At 38.6% G+C, this 18,822-nt stretch overlaps 1 protein-coding gene and 1 pseudogene across 2 annotated transcripts; both read left to right on the forward strand.

Annotated features, from left to right (window-relative positions):
* Positions 1-2,637: 2,637 nt before the first annotated feature.
* Positions 2,638-5,937, forward strand: LOC148735926 (death domain-containing ATP nucleosidase-like). Its single transcript, XM_088753367.1, has 4 exons — positions 2,638-3,485; positions 4,270-4,452; positions 4,963-5,025; positions 5,633-5,937. The coding sequence occupies exons 1-4, from the start codon at positions 2,693-2,695 to the stop codon at positions 5,935-5,937; spliced, it is 1,344 nt and encodes a 447-aa protein (XP_088609493.1). The 5' UTR covers positions 2,638-2,692.
* A 90-nt stretch (positions 5,938-6,027) lies between these two features.
* Positions 6,028-17,947, forward strand: LOC148735927 (uncharacterized; annotated as a pseudogene). Its single transcript, XR_015998739.1, has 10 exons — positions 6,028-7,182; positions 8,996-9,059; positions 10,646-11,119; positions 11,390-11,442; positions 11,731-11,773; positions 12,439-13,852; positions 14,178-14,448; positions 15,230-15,263; positions 16,142-16,246; positions 17,365-17,947. The product of XR_015998739.1 is annotated as an uncharacterized LOC148735927 (transcript).
* The last annotated feature ends 875 nt before the right edge of the window (positions 17,948-18,822 follow it).

The following is an 18,822-nucleotide window of genomic DNA, read 5'->3' on the forward strand; positions in this document are numbered from 1 at the left end:
TTATTCCACGAGCGCGCGTTGGATATAAGATGATAGATAGCCAACACGGCGCGTAGCGCCGAGTTGGCTATAATCATTTCATATCCAACAAGCGCGAGTGGAATAATTGTTTTATTAAAAACGCCCCCAAGAAATTATTATTTTGTAGGCGGATTTTTTAGCTCCCTTTTGATTTTAAGCTGACGCGTACGCGTACCATATTTGTAGATTATGGTGTATTGGCTCATATACCATAATGGCTAAGCCAATAAAAAGTCTTGAATTGCATTATCCAATGATCCAGTTTTTAATAAATTCTAATATACAATGAATATATGAAGTTCATATAGTTTGAACTGCGGTTATAGATACGTATGGTGCACGATCCTCACAGTAGAGAGCGCTATTTATGCAATAGCAAAAATCAGACCTGAAAAAAATCAGGCCTGTACGGGATTTGAGGATCGTGTATCATCTATAACCGCAGTTCAAAATATATGAACCTCATATATTCATTGTATTTGATTTATCATCACGGGTTTATTACAAATCAACTTAACGGCCTGTGCCCAGTTGGCTTGTTAGCTCAATTGGTAGAGCGCTGCACTAGTATCACAGAGGTCAGTGGTTCAAATCCCATACAGGCCTGATTTGTTTCAGGTCTGATTTTCGCTATTGCATAAATAGCGCTCTCTACTGCGAGGATTGTGCATCATATGTAAATTTACCTTGAATTTGATCGGTTTTCGCGTGTGTGACTTAAGCGAACCGATTAGGTGTCATTCAAGTTTTCCTGTTTTCTTGATTGAAATGTGATGTTCATGAAAGTCGCCTCGATGGATAAGATAGAATTAATATACATGGCTGTGGTATTTGTTTTTCGCTGAGTTCCGTAGTTTTTTTTAAAATTGTCTTCCAAAGTTGTCTCAAATTAAAGTCTTAAAAAGTGTCACAACAGGCCTTCACTCGAGTGAAATTTCATTTCCGTAAAACTTTGAAAAATAGAGAGATCTGATCAAACGGATTGTGGTTTTCGTATAGGCACACGAATGTCTTACAACCCACAAGAAATGAGGGAAATCTGTGTCTCCAGCAAAATCGACCGGACCACTTTTACTGAGACACACTCTTAAGCAGGTGTGCTTGTGACATCCCAAAATACTGTATATGTTACCGTGTTTAGCAGGTATTGACACTGTGTACAATGAACAACAGTACTTAGCAGTGTATCAAGAAATAACCACCACTACTTGATTTGATTTTTACTTTATATGGATACACCTGCATGTTATCAGTATATGACAGCATTTACTATTGTTGTATTTATAAATTATGTAAACAAAGAAAGTTTGGAAAGTTGATTGGTTGACAGTATCACTATTGTTTAGCAGTATTACTGTGACAGAGGACAATAATGTTGATAGTGGGACATTGTGCCAGAGTAAAGGTGCAATAGACAATTTTCAGAATAATAACAAAATCAATTATGAGCGAACGTTTGAATTGACAGAGTGAAAATCAAAAAATATGGCACATGGTCAGAAAATTAAAAACCTTTATAATATTTACCCAGAGATACCTTACAGTGAACTTAGAAACATGGTTAGGTTTTTTTTCCCAGACTTACCTCATTATGCTAGAAAATTCACAAAAACTGAAACAGGTGTTGGTAGCCATGAAATGTGGGAAATCAGTACGAGAAGTAGAGGCAGAGATGTGGCTTAAAACTAAAACTGAACCATTTTATTCAATTTTGAGCTCATTATGAAACACTTTTAAAAATCATCAATATGTATTTCAAAATCCAAATAATCTAATTGCATTTCCTAGCTTAATTTTCAATTATCATTTCCCCCATGCAGTATGACTCAGAATTGGTTCAGGTTAAACTTTTGATGAGTGGAAATAGTGTTGTTTTTGAGGATATAAAAATTAGTTAAAGGGGCTTTTCATTTCCACATGGAAAAATCAGGCTGAACTTTATAAAGGTAATTTTTCAGTTGATGTGGCACCTCTTAAAAAAAGTTGCTCTTAACTTGATAAACTAATGTTATTAGAGTTTGAGTTATATACATATACTGGTATTACAAATTCTATGAATTGAACTAACCTTTCTGTTGCCATCTTCTAAGCATTTATTACCTATCACTTTCCTTGGGTTTCTCATTTTTTCTGGACAGGTTTATAGTGTGGCAAAATCATTACTAGTTGCAGGCTCTGCTTTATTATTAGCAGGGTTCGCGAATAGTTTCATAATTATTTCTATTACTGCTCTGAACAGACTTGTGTGCACAACAACTTGAGTAAAAGCATAGAGTAGCTGATCTCGATTTCACCAAAAATAATATTCAGGGAACTAAACCATTGTGTAGTTTTTTTTAGCTTGTTACTCAGTTATTGTTCACTGTTTTTGTACACTTTTGAAATGCAGTGTTCAAAAGTGGATTTTTGGGACAGTTCATGTGGAGGGAGCCAAATCTATTTACTACCAAAATCTTATAGGCGATTACGAGGTGTACAGCTGTGACTTTACTTTTTAATTAGTTAAGCTTGAGAATTCATTTTGTTTTCCTAATGATCTCAGTTTGACAGCTTTCACCAATAACGTTTCTTTAACTTTTTTGATTATGGGTGTTGTAGAAATTGAAATCATATTTTTCTTTGCTGTCGGGGAAATAATTATAGTCTGTGAGGGAAAAATCAGCTGACAGAAATGCCAAAGGCAACACAGAAAACAAAAGGAAGACTAAAGAAAACCCTTGCAGACAAGAGGGATAGAAGACCACAGAAAATAGCAAAGGCTGCACACAAAGCAGGAGACGAATCTAGTGATGAAGGAGAAATTCCACCTGAAGTTAGAGTCAATCTTCCATCACTAAAGGACATTCGTGCAGCGCTAAAGGATCCAAAGGATGTGAATCTGCCTGTTGACATTTTGTTACTAACAGCCAAGAACTATGAGTTCATAGCTTGTTACATGCAGTTGAAAAACCCATTCAAATGCTGGTTTGATGATGTGGGGTATGTTTACTTTGGAGAGATGGGTGACGGTGATGGAGAGAAATTGAAAGTTACTTTATTAAGATGCCACAGAGGTTCGGTGGGTCCTGGAAGCTCCCTGATAACTGTGAAAAATGCTGTCTCTGTACTGGGGCCTAAAGCTGTCATTTCTGTGGGGACCTGCAGTGGCTTAAACCCTGAGACGACTAAGTTAGGAGATGTGATTGTGTCTGCCAAACTAACAACTTATGCATCCAAGATAGTAGCAAGCTATGGAGAGCAGTCAACAGGCATGAGAAGTTATGTGAGCAGAAATTTTCTAAACCTGATCAAATGTGCAGACCATGGATGGAAGGCACCTTTAAAAAACCCAGAAGCTCTAGACATCAATGTACATTGTGATGGAGAGTTTTTGAGTGGTCCAGAGCTGATCAGTGCTGAATGGCGAAGAGATGAACTGGCTAAGTCCTATCCATTGGCAACTGCAATTGAAATGGAGGGTGAAGGTGAGGTTATGTATTGATCTTGCTTCAACTGCACACCACAGATTCTTTGGATTCATAGCTGTTGGTTTTGTGCCAGCTTTGAATCGTGAAGTGCTATAGCAAAGTTGAATCATTTTTTTACTGGTGAAACAGGGTGCTCATAAATATTTCGGATGGGGCAGGTTTTCTGTTCTACATAGGAGACAAATTTAATATTCTGCAAAATTGTTTTTGCTATAATACCAGTATAGCCATCTGCAATCTTTGACTGTCTATATTTAAGTTACAACATGTGATTGGTCATTAGATTCAAGCTTGATTCTCTAAATGTATTTGTTATCATCTGATTATGTGATTCAATGAGGAAGGGGTCAAGCTTTCTTTATTAAGCTTTTGAATTTGTTACAGGCTCAATTTGTTACAGGCTAAAATCCTACAATTCCCCTTTTCTTTTTCTACTGCTAATGCAACAAGTACTTGTACCAAAATTACTGCTATTACAGGCAGCCAACTGTTTCATTGCTGAATTCTGTAAAAATTCTGTAATCAAGTAAGATGATTATACAGGTTCCTAGGAAATTTATTGTCGAATAAAGACAGAATATAGAAAGCAATAATTGAAGAGTGAGTGTCTCCTGACTGATTCACCAAATGAACTCTAAAACCCATACTGTGAATGTATTACAGTTTTAAATTTTTTAGACCTGAATACTCAGTGCAGTGTGCGGTTGTGTTAGACCATTTATAATTATTTTACAAAGTTGTTCTTGAGTTTAACCAATGCCTTTTACACTTATATATTCAGGTATTTTTGCTGCTGCATTTGATGACCAGATTGAATGGCTGTTAGTAAAGGGAATTGCAGATTTTGCTGATAGCAGAGACTGCACATCAGAGAACTGGAGACCTTTTGCAAGTGTGATGGCTGCTTCAGTTGTTGCAAATATTTTGAGCGATCCTGTTGTGTTTCGGGGATGGCCTCATAAAGGTGATTGTGATTTTGTGAATGCCATTAATTCACACCTATAATCATATCATGAATACTAAAGAAGACCCTTCAGATATGAGGTTAGAAAACTATAACCATAATTATCATCAATACTAAAGAAGACCTTTAAGATATGAGGTTAGAAAACTATAATCATATCGTGAATACTAAAGAAGACCCTGAAGATATGAGGTTAGAAAACTATAATCATATCATGAATACTAAAGAAGACCCTTAAGATATGAGGTTAGAAAACTATAATCATATCATGAATACTAAAGAAGACCCTTAATATACGAGGTTAGAAAGCTATATGCACACCAAACAGAATAGTTTTGACTCTTAGGCTGTCATTGATGATGTCTGCTTTCAAGTTGGCGTGTTACTCCCTGACTCTTTGTTGGCAGATTGGAGACCAAAAATTGGTGAATATCATACTTCCTTCTACATTACTGTACATTTACAATTGAACTGTATCTCATGTTTAATTACTTTATTTGTTTTTATAAGGTGGAAAGAGGAAGTCATCAAGCAAGTCACTGGACCAGGACAAAAAGCGTACAAAGCTGGAAGGTATTTATGGCAAGGACTTTAGTTTATAATTTCTATAATTTATAGTTTCAGACTGGAAGCCTCAACCGATTGCACAGTTTCCATAAGATCCAAAGCTTTCCCTAAATTATCTATAAAAATAAAGCTGTACAGTAAATCATATCACTTGCCACAGATGAAAATAGTGTTAATTTCCTTATCAGATTTTGCATTTATTCAGTCTCGTGTACCGGAACAGTAGGCTCACCATAGGGCATTATTCACCGCTGTTCATGAAATGAGCCCTCGCTCCTCATTTTCACGTGAGGATCGAAAGACCACACCAGATTGGGGGGGGGGGGGGGGGAGAGGAGGGGGAAAGTTGAACCTAAAAATAAAAAGGTAGTGCCCAGATCAAGGGGGTGGGGGGGGGGGGAGCTGAGATCAAGGGGAATATAGAATGATATGATTAATGACAATAGGAATAATTCTATTTAATCACAGATTTGAAGAGTAGCTTTGTTTAAGAGTCGGGAAAAAAGCAGCCCCAAAACTGATGAAAAAACCCCAGCCTACGAATGATTATGTTCTCTTCAATTTGAGAGTTACGAAAAATGTAGGAAGCTGTTTCTATTTTTCTTGTCTACAGATTCCTCTGCAATGCAATTTTTGGAATGGAGCCAGAATCAGCTGCGAGAGTTTTACAGCACCATGTGTCAAGTGAAAATAACACCATGGGACCCAGACAACACGGTACACATTAATGACATATACATACAGTTGACGTTATTACAAGATCACAGAAAACATGACGGGGCAACGAAAGAAAAGGAGGGAGACATCAGTGAAGTATTTGAAGGTGACGAACGTCATCCCATCCATAGACGAATTCTAGTGTATGGAAGACCAGGAATAGGAAAGTCTACTTTCACTCAAAAACTAGCTGTGGATTAGGCAGGTGGCAGAAAGGAGATCCTCAGAAAGTTTTCTCTTTTACTGTTAATCAAGTTGCGAGATGTTTGTGATATTCCGGACCTCTGTGCCATGTTGAAAACCGCTGAACTGTTGTCTGTTGATGACCCGATGGCAGTCAATAACCTGTATGAATATGTCCGTCAGAACCAGGAGAAAGTGCTGCTTATTTTGGACGGATATGACGAGTACAGCGGTGGAAAGTCATCTCCAGTTCACCAGATTTGGAGAGGCGGTCAACTGAGAGACTGTTGTGTAATGATCACAACGCGACCAGTGAAAGAGGATGAGCTTAGAATGCCAAGTCATGCTCAGATTGAACTGAAAGGGTTCGATAGCAGGGAACAAAAGAAACAGTTTGCAAGAAAGATTCTTGCTGATGAGGAGGACGTTGAAGGGTTACTTGACTACCTGAAGAAGCAGAACCTCGAAGAGATGGCAGAAATACCGCTTTTGTTGTTGCTGTTGTGTCTTCTCTGGAAGGAGAAAAAGCATCAGTTACCTACATCTCGTGCGCACATTTACTTAGGATTTCTTCAGACTCTCTTGGATCACATGCTTACAAAAGATGCAGACAACTTCGCAACACGTAAAAGCATAGATGAATATCAAGAGGAACTTTACAAAATAGGAAAACTTGCATATGATGCTCTTTTGGAGGACCATCTTCATTTGAACTTCAGCAAACGTGCGCATGGTGATCTCTTCCAGAAGCTAATACATGTCGGTTTTCTTCAAGTTTCCCGACTTTCCGCTTTGAACCGTAAGAAGGTCGTATATTTTCTTCACAAGTCGGTTCAGGAGTTTCTCGCCGCCAGGTTTATCGTGGAAGAACTGACGGCGAAGAAGAATGAAACTGTTACCTGCCTGTCAGGAATGGATTCGTTTGAAAAATCACAGAAGATGGCCGAGGTTCTAAAATTCGTTTGCGAGTTATCATCAGAAGCTGCCTGCTTTGTTTTTCATCATCTACTTTGTGTCGGAGAGAAAGAATGTCTCACAAATTACAACTTCACCAAGACGCCTACTGTCGATGATTTTTCTAATGAACAAAAAGACTTCATTCTACTCTGCGTCGATTGTTTTTTTTCGTGTCCATCCTCAGACATACCAGCTGTGTATTCTGCATTTCCCTCTTGTGTTAAGCATGTTGTAATACTTAGAGAGAAACAAGCATCTACTGCTACTGTAGAACACCTTCTCAAATCCACCGACAGTTTGACAATAGTAAGTGTTTTTTTGTTGTTTCACTCAGTTGTATCAAACTTTTATCTAAATGTTCTTCAGGACGGCACTTGATACTGTTTCCAGTAAGTTGCTTTGGTCACAATTTATCAGATTAGTCTCCATGGGAAAGAATATAGTCACCAGGAACAGTCACTATTTCGGAATTTTCTATTTCTATTTTGTGACATCAGGAGTCATTATTGTGGATGGAGACCGTAACCAGCCCACGTTAAGTACTTTTATGGCTCATGTGTTACTTGTTTCAAAATGATTTGTAGAAAAAATGCTGAAGATTAAATTAAGGCAGAAAAAATTAAGCTTTGAAAACTTCGAAACTACTCACATGCAGTTTCCAGTAAAATAGGTGAAGTTTCCCTTATGGTAGGAGGTTTCTTGATTATACAACAATTGAAAACTTTGGGAGTTCATTTGATTGGCCTCTGTGTTTTGGCAAAATCTTAAAAGAGAAATCTTGTTTAGCTATGCCTTACACGAGAGAGGGAAAAAATAGATGAGTTGCGAGAATGTTTCACTAACCAAACTTCTTTACGCAATCTTAGTTGTTGAAATTGTTTTGCTTGTCTTGTTGTTGTGGAATACTTTTGTTTGCGTTTAATTATTTGACGAGCGTCAAATAAGCTCATTTTTAAAGTAAAATTAGAGAACAACAGTGTTGATGATGAAGTTGTTAAACTTACTATCGTACGTGTTTGTCTCTTCCTGGTCACGTATAAATCCTAAAACTAGTGTTTTTTTAAGTTCAATTTGTTACACACTGTGGAGTTGATTCTTTGCACACTTAACGCTACTTCCCATGTTTCTGTGGCATCGCTGAAGAAAAAAAATATCTTTTTGATGAGTGATTCTTATTGTCATCACCGGAAAAAAAGGTCTGCATTCCTTACTCGCTGCTTTCTTGTCTTGTCTTGTCTTGTGTCTTGTCTTGTCTTGTCTTGTGTGTTGTCTTGTCTTGTGTCTTGTCTTGTCTTGTGTCTTGTCTTGTGTCTTGTCTTGTGTCTTGTCTTGTGTCTGTTCTTGTCTTGTGTCTTCGCTTGTCTTGTGTCTTCGCTTGTCTTGTGTCTTGTCTTGTCTTGTCTTGTGTCTTGTCTTGTCTTGTGTCTTGTCTTGTCTTCTGTCTTGTCTTGTCTTCTGTCTTGTCTTGTCTTCTGTCTTGTCTTGTCTTCTGTCTTGTCTTGTCTTGTCTTGTGTCTTGTCTTGTCTTCTGTCTTGTCTTGTGTGGGCGTTCTTTTTTCTTCAAGGAATGCGGAAATGGTACATCTTCCTTGTAATCTCAAAACTTAAGAAACTTGAAACTTCAAGAGTCAATAGAGGTGAAGAAACTATTGCAAAGGTTGCATTGAAAGAAAAGCTCTGCTTTTACAAACGTGAAGAAGAAGACTACAGGGCGAAAAGTGAAGCATCAAAAACAAATATCTAGAGTTGTTTGACTTTCGCTCATCTAGTTGCTTGTTTGGTTGTTATGAGAACATTTACCCATTGTAAAACATAATTTCACCAGCTAACTATCCTGTGGCTATTTGAATTAAAAAACCCAATATATATACATCCCAGTTTATATGGATAAAAAATCTTCAAATGTTTATCACGTTTGAGAAAGTGTGAGTTGATTGTTACAGTACGTGGGCAAAACAGCTATGCCATTGCTAAGAAAACTTGAGTCTCCGAAATACTTGGCCCGGGACAAGTGGGGTGCTTTAAATATTTATCTTGTGTTAGATTATGTAAGCTGAGCGTTACACATAATTGGTGCTGCGGCTAATGTTGTTGCCTTTTTTGTCTACCTCTTACAAAGGTTGAGCTGAAAGAAAACGGAGCAAGGTTCAGAGATAGGCCAGAAAGTGTCGATGATGATGATGGTGAGTCAACGCTCGGGAAAAAGGTTTTTATGGCCACTGATTTAGCGAGTAATTAGCGTAGTAGTAGTTTAGATTTTAACCCAATTTTCAATTTTCGCGAGATTTAAGTGGCTTCTTTATTTCACGTAATGCAAAATCCCCCGACGTTTTTTTTCCTAAAAGAAAAAGAAGTCAACAAAAGAAAGCCAGCTCAAGAATTTTACCTTGTTGTCTTCAATATTTGACATGGAGGAAAAACAATCTTGTCTTTTCGAGCCCAGTGATTGTGACTTAAAAACGCTTTTCGGAAATGCTATTCCAGAAAACACAAAAAAGTCAGCAAAATATGCTGTGAACGTCTTTGAAGGTAAAGAAAGTTGCGAACAGACTTTCAGATTTACGCAAGCTCAAACTGAGACGATGGAACGAGTAACTTTTGAAGTCCTACCGAAACTCAGAAAATGACGTCATCATCCGAAGCTACTAGTGGTCTGTTTTATCCTCTGCAATATTTGGGGAAGTGGGAAGAACTCGCCGAATTGCACTCTGGTGTTATACCTACTATTTCAGATATCTCAGAAGAGCAAAGAAAATTTGTCGTCGTCATTTTAGATTGTTTGTTTTGCTGTCGTGCCTCTGACAGACAAGCAGTAGGTCCCCTTTCCTTTCTTATGTTACTCGTAACTTTTGCAATGTCATGCAAAGAACAGGGAAGTTTAAGGACTTTGTTTTTGATCGCTTCGGACACGTTTAAGAAAGAAACTGATGAAGCTTTCAAGCAAATACAAGTGGTCGAATTGGAGAGCCAGCCCCTAGCTTGCTTTACGTTGACTTAATTGGATTTGCCTTCTGAAACATAGGATTTCATGGCGTTGTAGCGACTAAAGAATGGAACAAATTTTACCAACATGTACACCGGTACTTTTGCAATAACGCCTTTGTCCTGAGTCAAAGGAAACCTATTTCATTTGCATGTCATTTTCGTTTACTTTCATTTGGGCTTTCTATGCAGTATCTCTATGTGAATTTTGACCTTCATTGATGTCCTCTAGAGTGCACCCAACTAATACACCATTATATATCACTAAACTTGCAATTCAAGGAGAATACAATTGCATGCAAGTATCATGCCTAAATTCTCGGGCACCATGCTTTTTGACCTCTGTATCTTCTATGTACATTGTAAACAGTGCCTCGAAACTAGAAAAGTGTCGCTTTCTTTGTCAGAAACCAAATCAAAACGAATGAAAATTACTTTATGACTTCGTTTATTCTCATGTAATTTTCTGGTGGCGCAAAATAAGTTAAAGCAACCTTTCTTTTGAAACATTTCTCTGTTTTTTGTCGTAGCCTATTGCACTCACTACTTAGCTGGATTTTGATATGGTTTTCGGAGTGCTTTCTAGAGTGGGATTGTAGGTACCAATTAACATTCTGAAAGAGATTAGGGAGGAATATCATCACGAGGTCCTTGTGACAATAGGCTTCTCCTGTTCACTACATAAGATTGCTTTTAGGTGCTCATTGGACACTAATTACTTCTGGATTTGTTTAGATTCTAGAGGGAGAAAATGAATTGAGTTTTATTTCTATTTGAACTTTTGCAGATTCATTCCCCATCTACATCAAGGCAAAGGGACCAGTGGGACTTAGAGCATACAGGAGAGCACTAGAGAAAGGCCAAACTTACGATAGACGTACCAAGATTGTGTTGATTTGTCAGGACCGTACCGGTAAGACAAGTCTTAGAAGATACCTCAGAGGTGAAGCATTTGACGAAGATGAAGCCAGCACTGATGGGATTGAAATGATTTCCCCTGTCAAGAGCGCAGGAGAAGGGGCATGGAGGAACCCAGCCGCTCTTGAAAACACAAGTGCACTTGACCACAAGTGCGCAGAAGAGATTACAAAAGAGATACTAAGCAACTCTAAAAAACGATCCGATAGGGCTCAACTGCCTACTAAAGTAGGAAATAAAACAAGAGGCGAACCTACAATTGGAAAGAAAGCGACTGAAGAACGTGCAAGTCACCACCTTGTTCGTGACCCCCTTCTTATTCCTCCTTCCAGTGAGCACTCAGGTAACCTTTATCGTCAAGGAAGCAATTGCCTCATAGTTATATTTTAATGTTCTTTCTAGTTTGTTCTCCTTTCTCGGTTTTTTCGTTTGCTTGCTTTCGTGTCCTTAGCAGTTCTTAACTTTCAGTATTGCATTAGATTTTTAAGAATTGAAGAATTTAATCGACCCAGGTTCTGCCTAATGGGAAGCCTGGACCATTGTCCGTTTAGCTTAGAAAAGATAAATAGAATTGAAGAAATCAATTTTTTAATATCTTTATTTACATCTGCAGTTTACAACCCAAGGCGCAAATCTGTTACCTCAAAAGAAGACATTGAAATAAATGTTAAGCTTAAGCTCACTAGCCCTGACATTAACTATAGCTTGTTTACAGAATCAAAGGACTTTTTTAACTACTAGAGAGGTAACTACATCAAATCTTTTACTTACAGGTGTATTTCCATCAGTGTCCCGTAATCTTATGAGGGTTAGCATACTCGGTCCATAAAAATGCGAAAAAAGAAGTCGGCCTATATCAGGCCATCTTGACCCCACGCTTGGTTAATATTGCATATATGTTGAAATGACAGTATTAATGAGGGTGATTTATCATAATCATTATTTTCCTTGGCAGATCTCGACCCACATCACCCTGAGGAAGTCACTCCAAGCATTGGTAAGCCACAGCTCTGTAACGTAAACATATTAAATTGGGTGCGTAAAGCCCGTAAAGGTTCTGCCCATACACTCGCGTGAAACCACGCAAAATTAGAAGCGCCACCTTCTGGAATGCAGCCATTTTTATGTTTTTTTTTTTTTTTTTTTGCTCAGGTTGCAAAAGAACTGGGCAAGTGTTTACATCGAGAGAGGCGAAGCTATTGTAAATTTGGGTGCATATTCAGTAGATAAAAGTTCACTCACTAAGGCTAGCATTACCAATGATTTGAACACCAGGTCCTGGGGTAAAAGATCATATTAAGCTGAACCGGTCTGATTTCGTATTTTGTTTGCACATGAACTAAGTGTTTAAGCAACGGGAAAACTAAAAAAATATCGATATTAGGTATCTGGAGGTCAAAAGTTAGCGAAAACCTGATGAAATACCCGAAAAACGTCCTTTTCCTCTTAGAGAGTGGCTCGTGCATTGGATAAAGATACATTCAGTTTGCTGGAAAATGATTCTTTTGAACAGCTAGTCCAGGGTATTAGAATAATGCAGTGTAATGAATAATACTGACTGATATTCCACTTCATGTTGTTTGCACTTAAGGTCTTTTAAAACCTTAAGTTTAAAAACAGCATGTTTGGTCTAAGCGAGTACTGACAAATGATCAATATTAGATACCAAGGATGTCAAGATTGAAAAAAATCCAGATGAAATTCCCAAGGGAGTACTGTCCATCATAGAGCGTAGTCCCGACCACAGTGAGGGCATATGGCCTGTTGTTTGGGATTTCGCCGGCCAGGCAGTATACCATGCCATTCATCCCATTTTCCTATCGCCCGAAGCCGTTTATGTCCTAGTGTCAGATCTTACCAAGGAATTATGTGCTCCTGCGCAATGTCGGATAAGACCGCATAATCGCGATGAAATAGAGATCAACTCGCCGCAAGTCGATGACACTAATCTTGATCACATGATGAGATGGCTCGACTTGGTGCATTCTTTGGGAAGGCCAGAGTCTCAGAAAATTTTGGGAAACGATGGAGACGTTTTACCTCCTGTGGTGCTTGTGGGTACACATGCTGATGGTGTGAGCGATCCTTGCAAAGAAATGGAATCCGTGAAGGGAACCATTTGCAGCGTGGCTCTTCAGGCAACCCTAAACCATATTTCAAAAGAATCATTCTTTATAGATAACACAAATCCAAATAGGGAAGACGACCCACAGATCGTTTCTTTGCGTGTGAAAATATTGGATCTGGCTAAAAGAATGTCGCATATCAACAAGGTAATCCCTATGTAGTGGCTCCGTGTGGAGCAAAAAGTCGACGAAATGGTAAGCAGAGATAAGCCAATATATTATGTTGGTAAAGAAAGTTTTAAAGAAGACATTGCTGGGGGAATCTGTCAATTTGATGACCCGAATGACGTTGAAGAACTGCTGTACTTTTTACAAGCTCGTGGAAGGGTTATCTACCAAGATCTCCCTGAAAATCCAGATGGTTTGGTCGTGCTTGATCCGCAGTGGTTAATTAAAGTAGTTTATGAAATAGTAACGGTGAGTCCAGAATGGAAGAACGATCCTGTCTTTCAGAAAGATTTCAAAGATCTTGGAAAAAAGGGACTGCTTTCGCAGAAGTTGCTGGATCGAGCGTTTAAATACCTTGGATTGGAAGATATTAAGAATTCTCTGATTCGTATCATGGAAAGCTTTGATGTTATTTGCAACTCTGAGAACTGCAAAGGTGAAGAATACCCTTTTTTTGTTCCATGTATGTTGGAATCGCCGAAGAAGAATACAAGAGCCACGAACATGTGCAATGGCCCTTTGCCTGTATTTCTCACATTTAATACCAACTATGTTCCAAGCGGGCTGTTTTGCAGACTGGTAGTACATTTTTGGAAATGGGCCTCTCAGTTATGTGGCACCCGTATACCCCCCTCGTTGTTTGCAAACGCCGCCCGATTTAATGTCAGCAAGGAGTACCAGCTCACTGTAGAGTGTCACAAAACCGTGATCCAGTTGATAATCTGGACATCGCGAGACTCGGATGTAAAGGAAGAGAAACGAATTTGCGAAGAGTTATTGAGGTAAGTCCCAGTCATACCTGGTATTATTTCGTTTCATTCTGTTTTTTTTTTTTTTGTTTGTTTTTGTTTTTGTTTTTTTTTAAGTAATTGCTGAGATATTGCCATGTTGTTGTAACCAAAGGGAAACTTTATGCCCTCTTTAATTTACTTGACTTTTTTAAGAATCGTTCTGATCCTTGTGACAGTATTTTTAGATCTAGGACCTTTTTGGGCGTCACTCTTTTGGTAAGGCGGGATACCTTCTGGTAAGTGTACGTTACAATGAATCAGACTTCCGTTTTTCGCGTTGTTGATGTCCTTGTTGCCATTTTTTGTTCTTTTTCAGTCATCTGGAGCGTTGCAGGACTAAGCTAAGCGTCACCTGTCCTTGGCTACGATCAGTTACGATGAAATTGTTTGTGAAATGCCAGTTGTGTGAACCTTGTCCAGATAAGTGTTGTGAGGGAACCAGCATTTGCATGTTGCACAAAAAGGAAGGCTGCTCTCGTTTTGACTGTGGCGACTACATCCTGTTAAGAAGCTTTGGCCTGAGTTGTGAACACTCCGTTGATGCTGTTCCTGACTATCCTGCAGAAAAGCTGGCTCCTTGGGTACAGGTGAGAAAAAAAAAACTTAATTCAATTTACGTAAATTGTATGAGGAGAATTTGAAAGTCATGGTTGGCGGGTAGCTCTGTCGCTCGCTCGATTTTCGTGGGATGTTTTTCACCGGTTCGAATCCCATCAAAACCTGAGTTTACTCAGGCTTAACCTTTTAGATATGTCTCTGTAGCTGGAATGATCTCTCTATAATTTAGGTAACAAGATGATAAAAAGGTACAACAAGAAACAAACACTCAAATGAAAAGAAAACGAGGATAGAGGAATTTAAAGTTATTTTCTTTCTGCCAAACACAGGATTCGCCGTATATCTTTTAGGCAGTTTTTCTAAATGAATGCGAGGGTTCAAGAAAAATGCTTACTCCTCTCTATCATTTTCATGCCGTATCGCGTTTTCCAAATATTGAATCAGCTACCTGTGGGTTGCAGCGCTTTAAATGATGACATTTGAGGGAGCTACATTTTTGTACACTTAAAGAAGGATTTGAAATTTATTGTTTTCCAAAATCATCTAGCTACCTTTGAATTTTAGTTACAATGGCTCTTTCGTTTCCCGAGAGAGAGAGGAATATTTTCATTCATATATTTATTGACCACAGGGCCCCATTTAAACCACCTATCTGCTGAACTGGGCTACCCTGTCTAAATATTCTTAATAAATAAGTAAATAAATAAATAAATAAATGAATAAAGAAATAAATAAGTAAATATATTTATTCATATTTATTAACTGCTTACTGCACGAGTAATGTTACCTCTATCTTCTTTTGCCCTTTAGGCTTTGGAATCCATTGAACGCAAGAAGCAAACTAGTGAGTTATTTTTCATCAGAAATACAGTTTTCGATCAATAGCTAAGTCAATATCAATGAATAAAGGCTGATAGTTTCTAAAGAAACTGTTTGGGGCTGCGTCGGTGGGGGTAACGAAATAATTTGAATATATCAACAAAGTTGAAATCGCTCCGACGAAGGGCTAACGCTCGAAACGTCAGCTTTTATAATCGTAACGATGGCCAATTTACCATTTCAACTTTGTTGATATATTCAAATTATTAAGTCAATGTCAGTTTGCTAAAAAGCAAATGGCCCGCCTCATGTAGTAGAATGCAAAGATAATGGAAGTGCTGTTATGAAGTAATGGATTTCGATTGACACCAACCGCTTCGTTTTGGGAAAGCACTGCATGACATCTCAAAAGGGGAACAAAAGGCGTGGTCCAGCTCCTTGTTTCTCTGCGACAGTTACTTATTGATTTAAAACTGGTACATATGCTCTTACATGTACTGTTGCAAATGTCCTTTTTAACGGTTCTTTCTTTCTACACTGGCTATACATTTTAACAGAAAGAACGTTTCTTTTTTTTCATAGTCATTTCGTACAAATCTAAAAGAAAAATGTAAATGATAGTTCACCTAGTGAGAGAAGACTTGTATTAAAATAAATTTGATGCACTTGTAATACATGTACCTAATCTACTAATTTCTCGGCCAGTCCCCGGCCTGTCAATTTACCAGTCTACAAACTCTGCTCTAACCAAGTCTTCCTTTTGTCACAAGTTTGGCATCGACAAGAGCTGTTCATTAGCCCCTCTGCATTTCGGATCACAGTTAATTTTTTACTGCAACACTCTAAAACTGTACAATAGAAGGCACATGCAGTCAAAGAGTGCGTTTTATTATTATTATACAGGTGGTTCTACTGAAAATTTGGTCCGGACGAGTTTGAAGCGCCGAAATGAAGAACCGTCTTCGTGTGAAGCTCCAGCTTGTAAGGAGAGAAAAACTGCTTCCCAAGGTGAAATAATACTGAGAGAGGGGTTCTGCCTCGTTATTTCTATTAACCGTCTCGTCAACGTTGGATAAGCACCAATCCAACCCAAATTAATGCATAGTTTTCTTACGGAATACATCCTGTCAAAACAAAATTCCTCAAATGTGAACTGCAGGGAAAGCCGCCTCTGTAGAAAAAAAAGCCTGAAAAAGGCCTCAACAGGTTTCAAACTTGTGCCTCCTAGATACTAGTTGGACTAATCAGTCTCTGCTATCAAATGGGCTCCCAAACTACAAGTTGGAAGTGAGTTTAGTTCACAATTTTCATTAATGAAATAAAATGCAGTCACCCGAGGTAAGAGTTATCTCAATAACATCTGCCTTACCTGAGTTGCACAAGTATCGAGCGCTTTTGTCCTTTGTTATGAAATGAAAGGTCATTTTGTCAACATGAGTTTCTCCGAGGAATAAGATCTATCATCATATGACCCGTCCGGCCCCGCTCGCGCATTTCAATAGAAGACCATACTGAAAGCTGACTTGAGTAGGGCCGGATAGGTTCACGTGAGCCAGTCCGGAATAAGCCGTCCGGCTTTCATGTTGCTTTGTTGCGAAAATTTAAAGGAAAACGGAATTGAGAGAAAACAGTTGCGTTTTTCAAGGAATCGGAAGTTTCTGGTTCTGATGGGAAAAAGTTACGGAATGTTATCTTTCTAGTAATCTTTTTTGTGTTCGAGTGGGTGCTTGTGCCCCTCTCCCTGGCTAGACGGTTTTTGACACTTTAATAAAGTTTCTACTACTACTACTACTAATACTTGGTGGCCATATGATAAAATGCTCATTGACTGTGCTTGGTCGGTCTGGACGGGAAAATATATGGCTCTCGTTCATGACGCACGAACCTCGCTGCGCTCATTCCTTATTTCATGACCTCGAGCCAAATATTTTCCGGTTCGGCCATCTCACTGAGTCAGTAAATAAGTTCATATTAATTTCATGTGTGAAGACATCACGTTTTTGTGCGAAAGCTCACCTGGTATTTCATTGATGTTTATATATTGAATCACCTTTCACCATGGATGTTCGCTATTTGCCTTAAAGCCCCCCTTTTCTAACTTTTCTCTTCCCCATTATTATCCTCAGCTTTGCCGGTTAAAGCTGGTGGACCATCTGATTACGAGTTGGAAGCTCTGTCTCGAAAGCTTGGCGACAAGTGGGAAGAAGTAGGACTACGCTTGAGATTCGACGAAGCCGACGTGAATGCCTTTGATGCAGACAATAGGAAGTTGAGAAAGAAGGCTCTCAGAATGTTAATGGCTTGGAAACAAAAAGAAGGCTCCAAATGCACTTATATAGTTTTGTACAAAGCCTTGTGTCACGAGTTTGTGGGATGTGCAAAACTAGCAGAAGAGTTTTGTTGCGATAAGATTGCAGAGAATGGCTCTAATTAGTCTTCTATTGCAAAAATAGAGTTTTCTCAATATTACTTCATCTACGTTATAACGTTTGTCTTTCATCAATCTGGTACTCTAGGGAACATCTGTGTCAACAAGCATTTGTGCTTAGAAAATGATTAATTTTTTTTCGCTGGAAGACAGGGAAAAACATTGCTTCAAAGAATAGATATGTACTCTTATTTTTTTTTTTTCAAGAATCGTTGTTTTAGTGACTAACATTAGTGTAAGAACTCAGTCAGATGTTTAGAACATGCTAAGAACAATCACGGCCTAAAGCATCTTCCCCCCCCCCCCCCACGTTCCCTCAAACCCTGACACTAGGGTACATTTTCTCTTCACATTTCTCCACGTATTTCCTGTGGAACTGACAAGGAGAATATGTTAAACAATCAAAAACTTTTAAAGGTGGTGATCGTCTCTTTCATTCGCGTGACCTTAATTTTTCATTCAGGAGTGATACTAGAGGGAGAATATAGATGCTGGCACTGTTTGGGTCAGAGGATTAATCGTTTGTGGCCAGCGGAAACGGCTTATGGAGGTTTCACCCCATTGCATGGTCATTCCTTACAGCCTTGGCGATCAAGTTCTCCCCCAGAATGAAATATGGTCGCCCACTCCTTTACCAGTTAAACCCCACCGCTACCTTTGATCAGTTCACCTCAAATGTTTGAAGCCGTTTCCTTACGGCAGAATACATTCTTTTTCAGTCGAAACCATAACATATTTCGATTAACATGCGATTTTACAACACTTTTGCACACAGGATAATACGTAGGTGCGCGTAGATATGGAATTTACGAGTGAGTGCAAATAAAGTCATTTATAGTTCGATCGATCAGTGCGTAAACTGCATGTTATAACTCACGCGTTCGCGATTTTAATCAGTAAAGAAGTTTACAATTAAGTAAATGAAGTGTGCGTTCCTAATGGTTGTGTAACTTAACAATCAGATTGGTAAAAAAGAGCTCATGCTCATTTGACCAGTCAGACACATGGCCAAATCTAGTTTATCATCTATCAGGAGCTGTAATCATTTAGTCACATTACACCGCCTTACACGTGATCCTCTGAATGTCTACAGAGTACACCAAAACCTTAAAAATAACTTTTATTTTTACGTTTTGGTCTTTGTTCGGCATCCTCA

This window comes from Stylophora pistillata, chromosome 3 (assembly GCF_964205215.1).
Source record: "Stylophora pistillata chromosome 3, jaStyPist1.2, whole genome shotgun sequence".
Taxonomy (NCBI): Eukaryota; Metazoa; Cnidaria; class Anthozoa; order Scleractinia; family Pocilloporidae; genus Stylophora; species Stylophora pistillata.

Coding starts and splice junctions, on each gene's coding strand:
- LOC148735926 (XM_088753367.1), top strand. CDS start 2,693: ATGCCAAAGGCAACACAGAAAACAAAAGGAAGACTAAAGAAAACCCTT. Junction 4,453..4,962: donor TCGGGGATGGCCTCATAAAG/GTGATTGTGATT, acceptor TGTTTTTATAAG/GTGGAAAGAGGAAGTCATCA. Junction 5,026..5,632: donor AAAGCGTACAAAGCTGGAAG/GTATTTATGGCA, acceptor TCTTGTCTACAG/ATTCCTCTGCAATGCAATTT.